Source organism: Strix aluco, chromosome 13 (assembly GCF_031877795.1).
Source record: "Strix aluco isolate bStrAlu1 chromosome 13, bStrAlu1.hap1, whole genome shotgun sequence".
Lineage (NCBI taxonomy): Eukaryota > Metazoa > Chordata > Aves > Strigiformes > Strigidae > Strix > Strix aluco.
The window spans coordinates 22,119,264-22,136,653 of NC_133943.1; the positions used below are offsets into that span (position 1 = coordinate 22,119,264).

General features: G+C 56.1%; 2 protein-coding genes across 2 annotated transcripts; both read left to right on the forward strand.

The window, feature by feature from the left end:
- Positions 1-669: 669 nt before the first annotated feature.
- On the forward strand, positions 670-3,199 carry LOC141929215 (uncharacterized). The gene is made up of 3 exons (XM_074838397.1): positions 670-1,530; positions 1,622-1,964; positions 2,041-3,199. Exons 1-3 carry the CDS (start codon positions 972-974, stop codon positions 3,197-3,199), a joined length of 2,061 nt encoding a protein of 686 aa, XP_074694498.1. The 5' UTR covers positions 670-971.
- A 6,681-nt stretch (positions 3,200-9,880) lies between these two features.
- LOC141929216 (uncharacterized) lies at positions 9,881-16,508 on the forward strand. The gene is made up of 6 exons (XM_074838398.1): positions 9,881-10,609; positions 11,366-11,454; positions 13,241-13,354; positions 13,449-13,863; positions 15,947-16,249; positions 16,503-16,508. Exons 3-6 carry the CDS (start codon positions 13,257-13,259, stop codon positions 16,506-16,508), a joined length of 822 nt encoding a protein of 273 aa, XP_074694499.1. The 5' UTR covers positions 9,881-10,609; positions 11,366-11,454; positions 13,241-13,256.
- The last annotated feature ends 882 nt before the right edge of the window (positions 16,509-17,390 follow it).

The window sequence follows — 17,390 nt, forward strand, 5'->3', positions numbered from 1 at the left end:
TCTCGGTCCAGCTGGGATCGGGGCGACGCGCAGTTTGTTGAAGGGGGGGCATTGCCAAGAGCAAATGCTGCTGCACTGTGTGCCCGCTCCCAATTTATGACCACCTGTTTACATAGGTTCATTTTCACTTTTACATCCTACTGACCTTCAGGTTTTGCCTGTTTATAACTTACATGCTCACCACACTCTGCAGGTGGTGCTTTTTCCCGCTGTTTTTCACACAACAGGGTGTTCCATAATGCTGCCTCAGGTATCCACAATCATTCTTCTAACCTCAAGGCCAGTTTACATTTTGCTAACTACCAATTCTTAATTCCCACAGGCACCTGCGGGCAGAGACCCCCTGTTCAGCGACACCCCGGGATCCCACACAGCTCCTGGGGGACCAACGCCCCCCAGCCCCCGCTGTGCTCTCCGTCCTGGCACAGAGGAAAAGCAGCTGGCCAGGAGTGAAGCCAGTGAGGAGTCAGGACGGGGCTCCCTGTCCCCCCGCTCTCCTCTCCTGTGCCCTGGGTGGCGCCTTCCACCCCTCCAAACCGGCAGCAGATACGGCAGGGACAGAGTAGTTGCGGCTTCATCACTGGCGTTAGCCAGCCTGTGCCTCAGCTTCCTCCTGCGTGAGCTGGTACCAGGGCAGCTGGTGCCCACATCTGGGGAGCTTTACACCAGGCCAGATAACACTGAAAAGTTGCAGGGGAGTCACAGGCTGGTTTTGCTCAGAGCAGCCATCGACAGGGTGTAGGTACAGGGCCCAGTGTCGTCTGGGCTGTGGGTAAGCAAAGGCTGAGGGCAGCCATGGAGCGAGGGGCCGGAGTGTCCAGGACCCCATTGCCTGCGGAGCGGCTCACAGCCGGTCCCCGGTTACGGGGTGTCGTTAGGGGTGATGTCATAATGGGGCAGATCCAAACCACCCGACGACAGGGTGTCAGAGCGTCAGTGCTGCAGCCGCGCCGCCACCGGTCACAGCAGACATGCTGCGCTCTGTCCCGGGTCTGCCGGCGGCCTCTGAGCCTGCCCAGCTGCCCCCCATCACCTACCAGCTGCCCCAGGCCAGTGTCTGGCAGGGGGGGCCAGGGCCCATGGGGGCCCCGGGGCAGCTGGTGCAGCTCCACCCCGGCATGTGGCTCCCTCCCATGGTGCAGCTCCCCCCAGGGGTGCAGTTCTGCTCCATGGCTGCTCCCTGTCCCCCTGCCCATGGCTGGGGACAGCAGGTGGTGGGGAGGACGCTGGTGCCCCCCCAGCCGATGGGGCTGGGGCCGGGGGCCGTGGTCCAGGAGGAGCCCCTGTACCCCACGGGCTCCTGCCTGCTGCACGTCCCTGCCCGCCCCAGCCCCCCGTCACCCTGCCACCCCGCAGCTCAGCGCTGGGTGCAGGGCCCCCCTCTGCTCCACAACACGCCCGGCAGCGCCCAGAAGCTGCCGGAGGCCTCCAACATGGAGGCAGTGGCCGTCGAGGACAGCGTCCCTGCTGCCAGCGCCCACCAGCCCGCCCTGGCTCCGCTGACTGGCAGAGCCACCATAAAGCCCAAAGGTGAGTTTAGGGGCTGGCAGAGCCCACAGGCAGACAGCCAAGCTGAGGAAAGGTTGCATCGCCTGGACTTGGGTTGGCTTTGCTTTTGCAGCAGCAGTGACCGCCCTGGCAGCCCCGGGGAAGCCCGCAGACCTGCCCGAGCAGGGGCTGGACGCCTTCGCGGAGGCCTTTCGTGAGGAGGCAGAGGACACCACTGCCCAACAGATCCTCGCTTGGCTTAACACCGTGGATGGCGAGGACACCATCCCCGACGTCCTCGACAGCCCCAGCGTGACTGCCTTCCTCCAGCAGCTCCCTGACGTCTCTGCCTACGTGGCGGAGGGCAGCAGCCCCAAGGAGCAGGCAGTGGCGGCAAGGCTGGGGGACAGTGAGGACGCTGTCTCCGATGTCCCAGAGCTGACGGCCCTCCTCGGTGAGCTCCCCGACCTCTCCAGGTATGTGGAAGCGGGTGGTGGTGGGAGTGGGGAACAGTGAGGACACTGTCCCTGATGTCCTTGATTTCCCCAACAGCCTCACCAGCACCATGTGCTGTGATGAGCTCCCCGACCTCTCTGTGTACGTGGTGGACGGTGACTGCCCCCAGGACCGAGCGATGGTGGCACATCTAGGGGACAGTGGGGACACCGTCTTGACCGCCAGTGTCCCCAACTTGCCTGCTGAGGTCCTCAAGGAGCTCCCTGACCTCTGCAGGTACGTGACGGAGGGCGGCTGCCCCAAGGAGCGAGCCGTGGCGGCAGGGCTGGGGGATGGCAAGGACACCGTCCCCAGTGTCCCCCACGTCTCCAACTTGAGCACCTCCCTTAACGAGCTCCCCCACCTCTCGGAGTACAGGGCAGAGGGCGGCTGCGACAATGAGCAAGTGGCGGTGGTGATGCTGGTGGACGGTGAAAACATCTTCCCTGACAGCCTCTCCAGCACCGTCTCCTCCAATGAAGCCCCCAACTTCTTGGGGTACGGGACGCAGGGCAACTGGGCCAAGGACCACCTGTCAGCAGCGATGCTGGGGGACGCCGACCCCTTCTGGGGGGTGCCAGCCTCCCCCTCGCAGGACCCCACAGGGCAGCAGGGCAGGATGGCGGCAGAACTGCCCACCTGGCTGCCACCGAGTCCTTCGGAGACATCTGAGGAGAGCTCGGAGGAGAGCTCAGATGAGAGCTCGGATGAGAGCTCCGAGGACAGTCCTGCGAAGAGACCCCAGAAGGGTCCCCTGAAGGCTCTTCCAGACAGTCACCTGCTGAGCCCACAGGGGATCCCGCTGCTGAGTCCCCTGCCCAGCCCCTCGCGTCCTTCCCGGCGTCACCCGCCCCGCACGGCCCGGCTGATGGAGGAGGTGCTGCGGAGGCAGCCCCGGGTGCTTCTGACTCGCCTGCCCCTGGAGAATGCGCTGAAGGGTCCTCAGGAGACCCCTCTGCCCAGCCGCTCACGTCCCTCCCGGAATCACCCAGCCCACACAGCCCGGCTGATGGAGGAGGTGCTGCGGAGGCAGCCCCGGGTGCTTCTGACCCGCCTGCCGCTGCCCTTGGGCGCTGTCTCTGGCCGGGGGGTGCCCGGATCGGGCCGGGCGGGGGGCAAGCGGGCCAAGCGCCCCGCCCCGGCCAGGAGTGCCAAGAAACGAGAGACCTCCCTGCGGGACAACATCCCACCCAAGAGGAGGAAGATGGTGGTGTGACGGGTGGGAAAACACTCAAAAACCTCGCGGGAGGTGAAGCCGGACAGGGACGGCATGGTGGCGGGCAGCAGCAAGTGGAGAGCACCTGATGGCAACAACGTGCCCGCCAAGGGAGCCAGAACCCTGAGGGACACCACGGGACAGCGTGCCGCCCGCTCCAGCCCCAGCCCTCTCTCATATCTCCAACTATTTCTTAATTCATTAAAGTTTCAGTGTTTGTTTCACAGCGACTCTGCCAGTGGTCATTCGTGCAGCGGGAGGTGGGGGGTTAATGCAGCCCCTGCCCCATGAGCTGATACGAACGAAAATTGTCTGGAAGCAACAATCAGTGTGTTGATGGGGTGATTGTGCACCAGGTGAAAGAACCCGCTTTTGGGACAACACACAGCCCCCTGACTGCACACCAGCACACACACACACAGACACAGACACTCCCTGACTGCACACCAGCACACACACACACACACACAGACACTCCCTGACTGCACACCAGCGCACACACACACACACACACACTCCCTGACTGCACACCAGCACACACACTCCCATGGACTCCTCAGCCTCCTGCTGCCACTGCTCCCAGCCTCTCGCTGCTCCATCGCCTTCGGTTGCTCCACACTGGAACCCTGTCCCAAACCCACCAGACCCCCCCTGCCCCCAGCTAACCCAGCTCAGCCCTAGAGCTACCCCGCAGCTCTGTCCCAGTGACCCCTCTGGCTAACGGGGCGCTGGGGCAGCCAGCTGTGGGCTGGGGAGATGACCAGCCCTGCTCGGAGGGCAGCTCAGTGCGGCCTGGGCTCCGTGCTGGGTGTCCAAGCCGAGGCCTCTTGACAGAAACCTGGACTTGGTGGGACCGTGACACAGCATCATCTCCAGAGCCAGGACAGCTCCCTTCAAGCCATGGTCCAGAAGCAAAGGGCCCGCCCCAGTGCCCAGAGATCCCAGCTCAGCTGGAGGCGTGCGGGGCACCCCTGGGCGGGAGCCGAGCTGGGAGCTGCAGCACCATCACGTGCCAGGGGCCAGGAGCGCAGCAAGGTGGGGTTGGGATAGATGGTCCTGGCAGCTTCAGAGGCAGGACCTGGTGCAGCCAGTGCAGAGCCGACAGGCCTCGGTGGGAAGCAGCTCAGGGTATGATCCATCGTTTTGTTTACATGCCAGTGACTTGCCTTAGAAACTAACTCTCCAGATTTGTTTGATGTCTGTGAAGACAATCATGCCTCGTTACCCCTTTTTTGTTTCCACTCTGGAAGCCAATAGGGCTTCTCTGCACCCTCCCTGTAGGTATTTACAGACACTGCCAGGATCCCCCTGAGCCTTCCCCAGGCTGAACAGGCCCAGCTCTCTCACCTTTCCTCATGTGAGATGCTCCCGTCCCTTCATCATCTTTGTGGCCCTTTGCTGGACTCTCTGTCCATGTCTCTCCCGCACTGGGGAGCTCAGAACTGGACCCAGCACTCCAGCTCTCGCAGCACTCACCAGCGCTGAACGAAGGGGTGGGAGCATCTCCCCTGACCTGCCGGCAGCTCTCCTCCTGACGCAGCCCGCGATGCCGTTGCCCTTCTTTGCAGCAGCGGTACATTATTGGCTCACGTTCAACTTGGTGTCCCCCAGGTCCCCCTCTTCTGCAACGCCGCTTTCCAGCTGGGCAGCCCCAGGATATACCGGTGCGTGGGGCTGTTCCTCCCCAGAGCACTTGTGCTCTATTCAACTGATACCCAAAAAGCGGTCGAGGAAATCCAAAGAAGCACTGACACCTGCCTTCTGAACAGACTATCCCTCATATAGAGAGAGATGCTTGTTTTCAATCCGTTTGTGAAGTGCACAGGGAGGAGACCTCCAGCCATCTAATACCAGACGGATAGAAAAATGAATTCCCCTTAAAAGTCAATCAGTACACATTTAAACGGATCAACTGAAAACTGAAGAGTGGCAATAACCTGGTGAAGTGAAGGCCTCATTTGCATGGGACACTTATCACGGCACATATTTGTATGACTTGAAGTAGCCCACCAGCTTGGTCACCGAGCCAGAGAATTTGTGGAGGAGGGTTTACAAACAGCGGAGTGCGCTGCCGAGGTAGTTCTGTGAAGGGACCTGACACCCGTTGGCTTTCACACATTTATTTTTCCTTCGCCTCAATTAACTGAGTTCATTTTGGTGATGAAATCTTAGTAAAGGTGAAGTCAAACAATGTAGACTTAAAAGTTAACTTTTTAGTTTTGGAGCGTTATTCCTGAAGTCCCTGGAAATGTCTGTTTGCTCGCTTTGAATTTAACAGCTGCCAGCTTAGTCTAACAGCTCTCAGACAAAACCGGCATCTGCCAGCAGGAGCCTGTTCCCCGCAGGCAGCGACATCCCCTAAGCAGAGCCCTGGAAACTACCGAGACCCGCGAAGCGGTGTCACTCTGCCTCGCCACGACTCCACATCTCCAGATTGAGCAGCGACATCACGCTCAACAGGGCTACTTTTCACACTCGTCCAAGCAGAGCTCCGACAGGAATGTTCAACCACGCTGGAGCCAGCACCGTTGTTGATTCCTTCTCCCTTCTAGCACAAAACTTGTCTTGCTGCCAGTGATGGCCAGTAAGTAGCTACTGGGCTTTTGCAAGCACTAGACGTTGCACATCGACCACGTAGTCTCCTACGCCCAGCTCCGTGTCTAACAACAGATCGGAACGGCTCTGTGAGGTCTCCACACAAGCCTCAGCTACCGATGGTGGCCGAATCGCACTGTCCCTTCCCGCCCCACTGAATCGCTGGTGCCACTTGCCCTCCCGGTTCCCCGCACGCCGGCGGGACGGGCCCCAGGCTGACTCACGCCCCGTGGGGACAAGCCACAGAGAGCAGAGTGTGGCTCCCGCAGGCCGCGGCCGCCGCCAGCCGGGCAGTGCCCGAGGCCCCGTGCCCACCGCCCCACGCACCTTCTCCGGTCTGGGCGTTGCTGATCCGCAGGTCGCAGGTGGCCGCCTTCAGCTTCTGGCGGCCCATGATCTGGCGCTTGAGGTCGCTGAGGGAGATGTGGAGGCCGCTGAAGGTGACCGTGTCGCAGCGCAGCTGGGAGGAGAACTGGTCATGGACGCACGGCATGGCTGGGCCAGGCGACGCCTGCTCCTGACAGCGTCCGCCGTGCGCGGCAGGTGGTATCTGCCAGCCCCTGGCCCCCGCCCCTGCCACGCCTCCGGCCCGGGGCCCTCAGCGATGGAGCTGGGCTGCGGTGGCAGCGCCCACCCGGCTCCTCCTGGCAGCCCGGGCCAGCAGAGGGGTGATGGGGAGAGGCCCCGCGGCCCCGGCTCGGCCACCGATCCCGAGCTCAGCCTCCGCGGCCCCGGCTCAGGCCCGTTGTCCTGTCACCCCCTGGGCCTGTCCCTGCCTGGTGTCCTGCCACCCCCTGGGCCCGTGGTGTCCCTCCTGTCACCGTCCCGGCCTTCACCACACAGCATTACCTCCCGCCAGCCCCTGGGCCTGTGGCGTCCCCCCCTACAGCCCTGGGCCCATCACCGCCTGACGTCCTGTCACCCCCCAGGCCTGTCCCTGCCCATGTCCCTCCTGTCCCCCCAGGCTGTCACCACCCGCTGTCCCCTCCTGCCAGCAGCCAGCCAGGGCGAGGCAGCCTGGGGGAGAGGCAGCGGGCTTTGCCATGTGGCCTCGGCTGCCGGCGCTGCCGGGCGGTGAAGGGAGGGGACATCTCGGGGTGCCTGAGAAAGGCCCCGCTCCCCGCGGACGGGGCAGCCCCTTGTTCCCCGGCCGGGGAGGGGCCGCCAGCCCGGCCTGCGCTGGGAGGGGCCGGGGCCGGGCGGGGCCGCGCGCTCTAAAGGGGCCGCCGCGGGGCCTTTCTCCGGGGCTCTCACCGACGGTGCGAAGCCGGGACCCGCCCCGCGCCCGCCCCGATCCGCCCCCGCCGGGACGCGCCGAGCCGCGGCGGCTCCAGCGGCGCGGGCCGGGGCCCGAGAGCGGCGGCGGCGCTGGCCCTGGCCGTGGTGCTGGCGGCCCGGGGCGGCTGGAGCCGCGGGAACGGTGAGTCGGGGCCGGGGGCGCGGCCGAGGCGGGCGGCGGGGCCCGGGCGGCGGCGGCCCCGCGGCGGGAGGGGCCGAGGCGGGCGGCGCGGGGCGGCCCCGCCGCGCTTTGACCCTCCGTAGCCGTGGGGGGGGGCGGCCGCCGCGCCAGGCCGCACCGCGGGGCCGGCGGCTGGGGCGGCTCGGCCGGGGCCTGCGGCGCCGGGAGCGGGGCCCGCGGCCCTCCCGCGGGGAGCGGCTCGGGTCACCTTCGTCCCGGGGCCGGCGTGTTCGGGCCCAGGCGGGGCAGAGCGGGCCGGGAGGGACGGGCTCGGCGGCGGCCGGGGGGAGCTGGGGCGGGACCGGGCCGGGCTGCAGCTCCCGCCGTTTCGCCTGAGGATTGACCGTGCGGCGCCTCCCGACCCGCCGGGACTGTCGCTCGCGGGAGCGGGGAGGGTCCGGCCGTGCCGCCCGGTGCCGGGGCTCAGGGGTGGGGAAGGGCACGGCCCCCCCCGGCCCTGCTGCTGGGAAGGGGCTGAGCGGTGGCACCCGGCCCTGCTCTCCTGGGCCGCTTTCAGCCCCGGCTGCAGTTCCAGACGGGTTTAGCGAGGCGTGGGGCTGCGGGTTTGTCTTTAACCGCGGGAACGCTTCGGGGGAGCCGTTCAAATCCACGGGTGTTACGGGGGGTGAAGCTCGGAGGTCGGGATCGGTGTTTGCACGGGGTCTGGTAAAACACCAGACGGGTGTAAAGGTGTTGTGCTGGAGGTGTGAGCTTGTTAAATCCCGGCTGACACGAGTTTAAGCCTTACAAGCTGTTTTGATGTCAAACAAACTTGCTCAGGAAATGATTCTAGTTAGAGGTTTTAAGTTCGGATGATGTTTACAGCTGTTTTTAAATAAAAGTATTTATGTGAGGCGAGCTGCCTGGATACGTAAATCCCCTGTGCCCCGGACAGCCCCCTACCCCTGTCAGCTTTCCCTCCGCAGAGGCAATAGCAGTTCCAGTGCAGACAGTGCAGCGATGGCTGGTTTGAGCTGTGGCTGCTGCTCAGAGAACAAAGCAGCAGGTACCCTTAAGGCAGCCCCTTGTTCCCAGCAATCGGACAAGTTGCATATTTCACAAATCGCCCAGTTTCTTCCTCATACGTGTTTTTAAAATTACAAGCCTTGAGAGAGACCCGTGGTACGGCTTTAACCTGGGCGGGTAAGTTCCAGCTGGCAAAGCGAGTCCAAACCTGCCCCTCGCCAGCAGAGACGTGGAAAAGGGAGTTGACATCCAGCACTAATAATAAATACGTCTAGAGCTCTGGTCCAACAGCTCCTAATCTGAAAATGTTATTACTACTCCTACAGTGAAGCTTCTTATTTATTTATCTATTTAAATCACATTTGGCTTTTTGGGTTGCAAGCGTGTTTACGATCTTAACCCCCTAATCTTTGCTGTATTGCTACGTGGTGGGAAAATATACTCAACAATTTATGGATGGAGAAACAGCAGCAATGCACAAGATGCCAAACCAAAGTCTGGGGTGGAATATTTTTATATCGTTCACGCAGTGCAAATACTTTGTATTTTGTGGACAATTTGGACGATCAAGGTCCCTAACCGAAAAGGTTTTCAGCCACTCTGATGTTTGATTCCGATTTTTGAGCATGATGAGCTCACACAGCGCTGCAGTGCAGGTGGAGAGCAGCACGCTAAGGCGAAGGCCGGCGTCAGCGGGGCTCGGAATGCACAGACAATAGTGGCGTGAGCAAACAGGCTGTTCCCTGCGCAGCGGAACTAACGGAGTCTGCTTTCTTGCAGATTTGTGTCCTGCATTCTCTACAAACATGCCCCAGGATAACGCTGCTCTCCAGTGACAACATTCCCCCCGTCTCTGAGCCAACCGTACGTGGTTTTTCTTGTGCCCCGTACCTGTCTCTTCCCTTTACTCCTTTTAGACAGTATCTGGTAAGAGGCTGGGCAGCATGTAGTGTGTGTGGCTCAGCAGGCAAACTGGGAGGGTGGTTTGAGTTCACATTTAAAGCACCCTTTGGCTGGAGACGCTGAGTTTTTCCTCCTTAACCCATGCCCAGTTTTCATACATCTTTTAGGAATATGATGCGTGAGAACTCTCTTCCTCTTTTACATGTGACTGAAGTTAGTTGTGAGCTCAGAAGTTACTGAGAGGAGTAGAAGCAAGGGTTGAGGAAAGGAGACCTGACCTTGTTTTGCTGATCAGGGATATTAATTAAATTCAGACACCAGAGTGAAAAGAGCAGGCGTATTTTACTAGAAATAACTAAATAATATAACAGAATAATACAGAAAACATACAGTAAGAAAAGACAAAGTAGCGCGCTTAAACAAATAGGAAAATACAGGGTAATGCATCAAATCATTACTACAAGAGAGAGAGAGAATAGTGATTAAGAAAGATCCATCACCACTTGCATACGTTACCATCATCCAGACCCGCAGGCGCTGGGCAGCCCCGGTTACAGCGAGGATTTGTTGAGCCTTTCCCTGCAAGTGGGAAATCCTACGCGGTGCGTGCACCCATAGGTGAGGCATCCAAAGTCGCTGTGAGCGGGGCCAGCCTTATATACCTGAAATCAGTAAGCCAGAATAGCTGGCACCTTTGTTTTAAGCAGAAATATCTGGAGTCAGTCTCACGTTAGATTTTCCCAGAGCCTGGCCGGGGCTCAGGGAAAAAACTAAGGGAGTTTTCCCAGCTTATCGAGGTGATTTATGAGCAAGGTCACACACCAGGTCACAGGGCCAGACAATTGTCTTTGTGGCCCTGTTTACACACACAAAGAAGGATACATGTCTTACGATGTTTAAGTTACATTTTCTATACATATTTCACTAATGACTACATACTGAGTTAGCAATTTCGGTTCAAGACCTATTGTTCAGGTTTCAATATTCCCACCTTTTACATCCAGACAGGTGGTTTGTTATAATTTAGTACAATACCTATTGATACAATGCTTGTCAATTATAAAACATACAGGATTCATCTATAGGTCAACTCTGGCTTGGGCTTATTGTCCAAGCCTTAGCACTTCAGACCTGTGCATCAAATGAAGATCCATATTTCTTGTTCTGTGAAGAAAAACAGGTTTGTGTTTGGTTTTTTTTATCACTGTGTATTTTATCACTTGATAGGATTTTTATACAGAGTGTTGATGTCTATATGCCATTCTGGAATGTGAAAAGATCAAAACTGTTACTGTGTGAAATCTGTTATATTTTCAGTGTACAGCTTCCCTTACAGTTAGTGCTGTGTGATAGGAGAAACATGATTCATTTTGAACTGAAAGTTTGATCTGTAAGTGTAAGAATATTGTGTTTGTTCCTGTAGCAGAAAGATTTGCAGCACAGACCTTCTGGATCTCCACAAAGTTCAGCCCAGTGCATTTCCCCAGGTTTGTTCTAAAGAATGATTTCTGTGCTCAAGGCTTATCTGTTGGATTGTATTTTTTTCTTTAACATGCTTTAAAGGCTATACACGGTGTGTTATTGAAGCACAGAAAAAGTCCCTTTTAATAAGATGGCTTCATTCTTTTTTCTACTGGGTATGGCTTAGAGGCTCCTAGCAATCTCCTGTGTGGTTTTGTCTTTTTATGTTTCCTTATACCTTCTTGCTGTGTAACCTCAAAATATCATGGTGAAAAGGGATCAATAAGCTAGTTTTTCACTGATTGTCTGTTCTCTGGCCTCTGAAAAGACTAGAACTGTGAACTTTGTTTTACATCAGATTTTCATAATTGTCTATTTAAAACTTGCCTGCAGCTAGTGGTTGCTGGAAATCTCTACGACAAGCTAGCACTAATGGTCTGGACGTAAATCTTTGTTGCAACAAAGTGGGAAAAGAGACCTGGGAGAAAAAAAAAACCAAGAAGAAAGAACAGCTCTATTGCAGCATAGGCTTTGAAATAGCTTTTTGCTGCTGGAAGAGACCATCACGGCCACAGGTGTATAATTGAAATGGCATTTTAATTTGTAGACGTTGCAAGGTCTGCACTAACAGAACAGGCTTCTTGGCTCTCAGGTGACCGACGGGAACTAGAGCAGAATTACCTGCTGCCCTGCAGATGGTCCGTTTGGTTGCTTTGGCTGTAAGAAACAAGCTGACGTGAATCTCCAAGTATTGCTGTGTGTATTTCGTACGTTTTCGTTAGGTACCATTCGACTTGCAGTGCAAGGTGTACTTCTTTATGAAACGGCTCTTACCAAGAGGCAGTGCAACGGGAGTAACTGTTATAAGAAGGTAAGTGGCTGTTTGTGTTATCGAGAATGGTTTTGTGCGTTTAGGGGAACGTGCAGAGGCTAAAATAGGAAGCAAGAAGGAAAGTGAAAATAGGAAAAGTTGGCTGTAGGGCTTGTTGTTGAAACAGCTCTGTGGTATGGTCTGGTGTGATGGGTTAACAGCGATAGGTAGGGCCTCTCAGCAGTGTGCGGGCAGTGCTGATGGATCTCAGAAGATGGCTTTTGGTTGGTGCAGACTCTGCTAGGCAGCCAGTACTTATTTTCCACAGCCAAAAGCAGAAGCTGGAAGGGAACAGCTAATAGCATGGGCACTGGTTGTCTTTACCCACAGCGTGACACTGCAGGCTGCAGTGCCCAGCAAAAAAAGCCAAGGGTATCGTATCAGTGTAAGAGAAATACATTTTAAGAAAGGTATAAACTGTGGTGTTTGCATCCCCTCCGTCCCTCTCCCCACGTTTTGTCTCTGGAGAGTTTTAGATTTGGCCTAACGAGAACCGGAACTTCATGTTCTTGGCTTGTGGAGTACAGAAGGAGAACTTCATGGCTGATGATTTCAATACTTCTCCAAATGGAAATGGGAGGACATTTGTTATTAAGCCTTTGTTTAAGAAATCTGCCTTTACAAATCTTGCTACTGTCTAATTAGTGTCCTCCTTCAGAACAATGGGCTTGGAGCTCATCACTTAGCTGTTTCATTGAGCAAGGTGGAAGTGGAAGGAGAGATAATTGTTAGTGGAGGTACAGACTAAGAAAGGGGAACTTCTGGGGGTGAGTAGACACCAGTGCTTTTACAAGAAAAGTTGTAAATTAGCGATGCATAAACCTTGGCTGGGAACTGGAGACCCTCTTGAACTGCTGCAGCAGCGTGGTCCTGAAGCAGCCTCCCAGACACTGTGCTGGAAGAGGAGTTTGGTCGGGGTGGAAGACAAAGCTTGCGTGCAGTGGAGGGTCCTGGGCTCAGGGGTCCGTGAGATCTTGTCCACTCCCATGTCCTTAAAAGCACTTTGCAAAAGGGGCAGCTGCAGACCTTGTCAGTGATAAGTTTTAAAGATCGTCTGGCTGATTCTTCATCTTTGACTTCCCTGAAGTTCCTTTTTTAAAAGGATGTGTTTTGTCTCCTGCTCCTTATCATTCATTACAGACATTAGTGCTAAATAATTGTATCCCTTTTTCAGAAGTCTATTACAGGCTTCCATGTATTGTGTAATAGTGATTAAAGTTTTAAATATCTTTCCAGTTCACAGACTGTCTAGATTTAAAAAGCATTTAAAGCTGCTGTATTAAAATGAAACTTAGCCGTGGTATCTGTTATGTTCAGTGTGTGTGCATGCAGATATCAATCACTGTGTAGCAATGAGCATTGCAAAGAACTTGGGGGTTTTATGTGATCTCAGATTTTTCTTGTTTGCCATGAAATGTCCTTGTACGGTAGGGTGTGAATAATTGCGTGTAGGTTCTGGTGTTGTACTAAAGGAGCAGCTACTTTGCAATTTCCACACTAAATGGGCACAGTAGGGACCAATTTCCTGCCCTTCAGACCTGCTGATTTAGCCAATACGGCAAGTGAAGTGGCAGCTTTACATTTCTAGAAGGATCACAGGTAGTATATAAACAGTGCATCTCTGGGGCCACTTCAGTGTGCCCAGTCTGAGGGCAGCCGGGAGTGAGCATGGGGAATACAAATTCAAAAAGCAGCGGCAGAAGCAACACAATTCCAGGGAGACAATTTAATAAGAATTGCAATTGAATGTGCTTGTGGTCTAGATGCATATTCTGTATCCCTCCAGAGTGAAATAGAAACAGATGCTCATGAGTTTGAAGCAGAGTGTTGGAGTGCTGCAGTGGAACAGTCTTGCGCAAAAAGACAAAAGACCTTATAAAAAGGCGAGATGTCATTTATGGTAAGAGTATTTTTTGTCCATCCCTCCGTCCGTCTGCAGCTCGGCTCCAGCCGGAGTTTGTATCCTCAGGCCTTAGCAACCTCTCTCCCCCCAGGACTTGTGCTGCGACCCCCTGCACGCCCGCAGCCGGGAGGAGCGGGGCTGGTGGGACCCGACCCCCTCTGCCCCCCGGGAAAGGCTCCCCTGGACACCCGGGTTTCAGGCAGCGACTGGCAGGTGGCCGGGCTGCCCCAGGCTCCAGCGCTGCAGGGAGCAGCCTGCGCCCAGCCTCCAGTCAGGCCCGGCTGCCCAAAGGGCGCCTGCGCCCAGCAGGGAAAATCCCAATCCATGTTCCTGAAAGTAAAGCTTTGGATGCCCAGGTCTTTATGTTCCAGAGGCAAGCCGAGTTACAGCAGGTACCTGCAGGAGTAGAAGGTGCTGTGATTCCTATTGTATGGGCCGGAGGAGTCCCGGGAAAATCCAAAAGAGCAGACCCAGTAAGAATTGACCTTAAACCAAGATCATCCCCGGTAGTAAGAATTAAACAGTGTCCTCTAAAGCTAGAAGCTGGAAAGGGGTTGGTGCCAATAATTGAGAAATTCTTAAAGTATAAGTTACTAGTGGAGTGTGAGTCAAAACACCCCCCCCCCCCCCCCCCCCATTTTGCTGGTTAAAAAGGCCAATGGTAAGGATTGCTGGTTGGTCCAGGACCTGAGGGCAATAAATCAGATAACCCAGGATATTCATCCTGTAGTGGCAAACCCAGACACATTGTTAACTGGAACAGCAAAGTACATGGGGATTCCAACGCCTGATGGTACCCCCTTATACGATATCACCATTGCTGGAGGCCAGAGCTATGGACAGATTACAGTGAGCGCAGCCTTTCAGCGGGGCAGTGCTAAGATGACTACTCAACAAGAAATCCAAATGGAAGAACCACCACAGGTATCCTATAACTGTGCTTGCATACAGCGATGTCATCTGAATGATGCAACTCCAGACTGCACAAACAACAATACTATAGCTGTAGGACTAGCCAAGGGCTGTAACAGTTACATGAATTCTGTAGACAGCCAATTTGATCTAGCCCTGTTACATAGATTTAAACCCTCAGTTAGGTGGCCTGTACCCCGAGCAGAAGGAACAGGATGGTACTGGCTATGCGGTAACCGAGCTCGGAAAATACTGCCCCTAGGATGGGAAGGAGTGTGCACCAGGAGCCCTCGCCCCGAGCACGACAGCAGTTAATAAGCTGCATGAACAGAGTGGATGGGCGAGGACCCTCCTTAAACGAAGCAGAAGGACTCACAGTGCTATAGCAGACTGTCCTTAGGCATTCCACAGTTTCGTTAGATGGTTTCTCTCTCGGCTTGGAGTAAGTGAATTGGAAAAGACAACTGTAAATATATCCACCATAATCGAGAACATAGAAAACAGAACTATGGACGCCACACAAGCATTGCAAATTGAAGTGTCCAGTTTGTCTCAGGTAGTGTAACAAAATCGAATGGCCCTTGGCCTCGCAAGGGGGTGTCTGCACCGTGATTAACACAAGCTGTTGTGTATACGTAGATCAGAATGGCAGAATTTCCACGGGTTTGGCAGAAATTTGGGAACAGACCAAAGTCCTGCCTCAGGCCACCAAGGATGATACGTCCTGGGGCTTTGAAGAATTGTGGCACAAACTTAGCTCATGGCTACTGAATTGGGTATGGTTAAGAAATCTGTTTCTAGTGGTAATAGTAATGGTCTGCATCTATATCTTAGCTTGCATTATGATTCAGTGTTGTTGTAGACAAATCTGCATGAAAATGAGGTATTAAGTATTGAGACCTTGGATTTATGAGTCCAAAGTCTCAAGAAAAGGGGGAGTTGCTGCCTGTAGCTGATGCCTGCAAGCAGTTGGTGCTACTGGCTGTAAGGGGCCTCAGACAAGAATGCACCCAAGGGCATAATTTTTGCCACTGTGATGGGTCCATCCCGGGGAGGGCAGAGAAGCCAACAGACACCTGTGGGAGCTGAAGGTAAGAAAGCTGAGAAACTTTACAGACAGAGCAATGAGCCAAGATGAGGTCTTATATGAAAAAAACCTCAGAGTTCATGGAAAGGACACTAAGACACCTCTTCAGCCACCACTAGGGACCACCACAGACCACCGAAAACCCCCATGGAAGCCCCTCAGAGACCCTTCCCCAAATTTTAGTACACTTGTGCAATGTATTAACAGATGCATTAGATCCTCTGGAAATAGGTGTGCACTGCTCGGAAATTACATGAATATTTGTTGGTCTCGGTCCAGCTGGGATCGGGGCGACGCGCAGTTTGTTGAAGGGGGGGCATTGCCAAGAGCAAATGCTGCTGCACTGTGTGCCCGCTCCCAATTTATGACCACCTGTTTACATAGGTTCATTTTCACTTTTACATCCTACTGACCTTCAGGTTTTGCCTGTTTATAACTTACATGCTCACCACACTCTGCAGGTGGTGCTTTTTCCCGCTGTTTTTCACACAACAGGGTGTTCCATAATGCTGCCTCAGTTATCCACAATTATTCTTCTAACCTCAAGGCCAGTTTACATTTTGCTAACTACCAATTCTTAATTCCCACAGGCACCTGCGGGCAGAGACCCCCTGTTCAGCGACACCCCGGGATCCCACACAGCTCCTGGGGGACCAACGCCCCCCAGCCCCCGCTGTGCTCTCCGTCCTGGCACAGAGGAAAAGCAGCTGGCCAGGAGTGAAGCCAGTGAGGAGTCAGGACGGGGCTCCCTGTCCCCCCGCTCTCCTCTCCTGTGCCCTGGGTGGCGCCTTCCACCCCTCCAAACCGGCAGCAGATACGGCAGGGACAGAGTAGTTGCGGCTTCATCACTGGCGTTAGCCAGCCTGTGCCTCAGCTTCCTCCTGCGTGAGCTGGTACCAGGGCAGCTGGTGCCCACATCTGGGGAGCTTTACACCAGGCCAGATAACACTGAAAAGTTGCAGGGGAGTCACAGGCTGGTTTTGCTCAGAGCAGCCATCGACAGGGTGTAGGTACAGGGCCCAGTGTCGTCTGGGCTGTGGGTAAGCAAAGGCTGAGGGCAGCCATGGAGCGAGGGGCCGGAGTGTCCAGGACCCCATTGCCTGCGGAGCGGCTCACAGCCGGTCCCCGGTTACGGGGTGTCGTTAGGGGTGATGTCATAATGGGGCAGATCCAAACCACCCGACGACAGGGTGTCAGAGCGTCAGTGCTGCAGCCGCGCCGCCACCGGTCACAGCAGACATGCTGCGCTCTGTCCCGGGTCTGCCGGCGGCCTCTGAGCCTGCCCAGCTGCCCCCCATCACCTACCAGCTGCCCCAGGCCAGTGTCTGGCAGGGGGGGCCAGGGCCCATGGGGGCCCCGGGGCAGCTGGTGCAGCTCCACCCCGGCATGTGGCTCCCTCCCATGGTGCAGCTCCCCCCAGGGGTGCAGTTCTGCTCCATGGCTGCTCCCTGTCCCCCTGCCCATGGCTGGGGACAGCAGGTGGTGGGGAGGACGCTGGTGCCCCCCCAGCCGATGGGGCTGGGGCCGGGGGCCGTGGTCCAGGAGGAGCCCCTGTACCCCACGGGCTCCTGCCTGCTGCACGTCCCTGCCCGCCCCAGCCCCCCGTCACCCTGCCACCCCGCAGCTCAGCGCTGGGTGCAGGGCCCCCCTCTGCTCCACAACACGCCCGGCAGCGCCCAGAAGCTGCCGGAGGCCTCCAACATGGAGGCAGTGGCCGTCGAGGACAGCGTCCCTGCTGCCAGCGCCCACCAGCCCGCCCTGGCTCCGCTGACTGGCAGAGCCACCATAAAGCCCAAAGGTGAGTTTAGGGGCTGGCAGAGCCCACAGGCAGACAGCCAAGCTGAGGAAAGGTTGCATCGCCTGGACTTGGGTTGGCTTTGCTTTTGCAGCAGCAGTGACCGCCCTGGCAGCCCCGGGGAAGCCCGCAGACCTGCCCGAGCAGGGGCTGGACGCCTTCGTGGAGGCCTTTCGTGAGGAGGCAGAGGACACCACTGCCCAACAGATCCTCGCTTGGCTTAACACCGTGGATGGCGA

Excerpts from the sequence above, each read along its gene's own strand:
- LOC141929215 (XM_074838397.1), top strand. The coding sequence starts at position 972 with ATGCTGCGCTCTGTCCCGGGTCTGCCGGCGGCCTCTGAGCCTGCCCAG. Across the intron at positions 1,531-1,621 it reads AGCCACCATAAAGCCCAAAG|CAGCAGTGACCGCCCTGGCA; the intron begins GTGAGTTTAGGG and ends TTGCTTTTGCAG. Across the intron at positions 1,965-2,040 it reads GAGCTCCCCGACCTCTCCAG|CCTCACCAGCACCATGTGCT; the intron begins GTATGTGGAAGC and ends TTTCCCCAACAG.
- LOC141929216 (XM_074838398.1), top strand. The coding sequence starts at position 13,257 with ATGCTCATGAGTTTGAAGCAGAGTGTTGGAGTGCTGCAGTGGAACAGT. Across the intron at positions 13,355-13,448 it reads AAGGCGAGATGTCATTTATG|GACTTGTGCTGCGACCCCCT; the intron begins GTAAGAGTATTT and ends CTCTCCCCCCAG. Across the intron at positions 13,864-15,946 it reads TTAAACCAAGATCATCCCCG|GCACCTGCGGGCAGAGACCC; the intron begins GTAGTAAGAATT and ends TAATTCCCACAG.